The 1,358-nt window shown below is 46.5% G+C and overlaps 1 protein-coding gene across 1 annotated transcript; it reads left to right on the plus strand.

Moving 5' to 3' along the window:
- Positions 1-328: 328 nt before the first annotated feature.
- LOC131164144 (auxin-responsive protein SAUR71-like) lies at positions 329-1,143 on the plus strand. Its single transcript, XM_058121130.1, has one exon. The coding sequence runs from the start codon at positions 468-470 to the stop codon at positions 831-833; it is 366 nt and encodes a 121-aa protein (XP_057977113.1). The 5' UTR covers positions 329-467; the 3' UTR covers positions 834-1,143.
- The last annotated feature ends 215 nt before the right edge of the window (positions 1,144-1,358 follow it).

Genomic DNA, 1,358 nt, shown 5'->3' on the forward strand with positions numbered 1-1,358 from the left:
AGCAAAGTATTATAAAATATATCCGTTGAAAGAGTGGATGTTGGGGGCGCCCTCTCCGTACAAAGAAGAACTGCGTCCACGCCAGAAAAAGTCGGCTGGAAGCAGCAAGTGAGGGAGCGGAAGTAACAATATCCCGCATATCCCAGATAATAATGGGACCAATTGTACCTGACAAGTACGCCCACCCTGTACCCTTCGCCCCACCATCTTTCCATGTCCCCACTTTTAACTCTTTCCCTTCCCTCTTTTTTGATTTCTCCTCTCCGTCCTTTTTTTTAAAGAGTAATTTCCGTCCTCAGCCCCTTTAAATACCCTGCTCTTCTCTCAGACATCATTGTCTCTCTCTCTCTCTGAAAGTCTTGCCTTGCTCGCTCTCTCTCCCTCTCTCCTCTAGCTGTCCGGAGAATCATCGATCGTTGATCGTCGATAATCGTTCGGTGTTCGTCTCTAGTTGTTGATCCATCATCATGAAGCAGCTTATGAGGCGGTTGACGCGGGTGGCGGACTCCACCACGCAGTACAGGATGCTGCGGTCGGAGCGGTCGGAGCGCCGGCTGCGGCGGTCGGAGCGGGTGGCGGCGGTGCCGCAGGGACACCTGCCGGTGTACGTGGGGGAGGAGATGGAGCGGTTCGTGGTGAGTGCGGAGGTGCTGAACCACCCAATCGTGGTGAAGCTCCTGAACAAATCGGCCCAGGAGTACGGGTACGAGCAGAAGGGCGCGCTTCGGATCCCCTGTCACGTCCTCCTCTTCGAGCGAGTTCTTGAAGCCCTCCGCCTCGGGTCTGACTCCCCCGAACTCCACGATCTTCTCGATGATCATCAGTTCCACTAGGATCGACAATGGATCTGTTTGGAGTTTCTATTTTTTTTTTTTTTTTGAAGCATAAGACCCTGGATCTCTTTGACTATAGAATCAGATCGGCCGGATCTCTCTCTAATTTCGGTCCTCTTTCTGTATATGCTTGCTTTGAGGAAATTTAAGTGCGAAGGTGAGGGAAGATTGATTAGGGTTTTTTGAAGGAGCAAGTTTTTTGGATTGTTCCGTGCTCTTTTGTAAAGAGATTTAGGAGTATTAATTCTTGTCCATCTCTCTGTCTTGTTTGTTACTGATTAAACAAATGATCGCTCGTCTTTCTCTTTCATTACTCTGCTTTTGAATTAATTTCTTGGCCTAATTTCAGTTTCATTAATCAGCCTCTTATATTAATTATGTTACCTTTCATTATCAATCTTCTGTTTGGTTGCCGAGGAAACACAGAAAATGCATTCAAATTTTTTTTTTGGGATAAATTTTGGAACGGTAGAACTGTCGATCGCTGTTTCAAGGAAAAGAAATTTTCAAATAAAATTTTGATTA

The sequence above is a fragment of the Malania oleifera genome, chromosome 9 (assembly GCF_029873635.1).
Source record: "Malania oleifera isolate guangnan ecotype guangnan chromosome 9, ASM2987363v1, whole genome shotgun sequence".
NCBI classification, from domain to species: domain Eukaryota; kingdom Viridiplantae; phylum Streptophyta; class Magnoliopsida; order Santalales; family Ximeniaceae; genus Malania; species Malania oleifera.

Coding starts and splice junctions, on each gene's coding strand:
- LOC131164144 (XM_058121130.1), top strand. CDS start 468: ATGAAGCAGCTTATGAGGCGGTTGACGCGGGTGGCGGACTCCACCACG.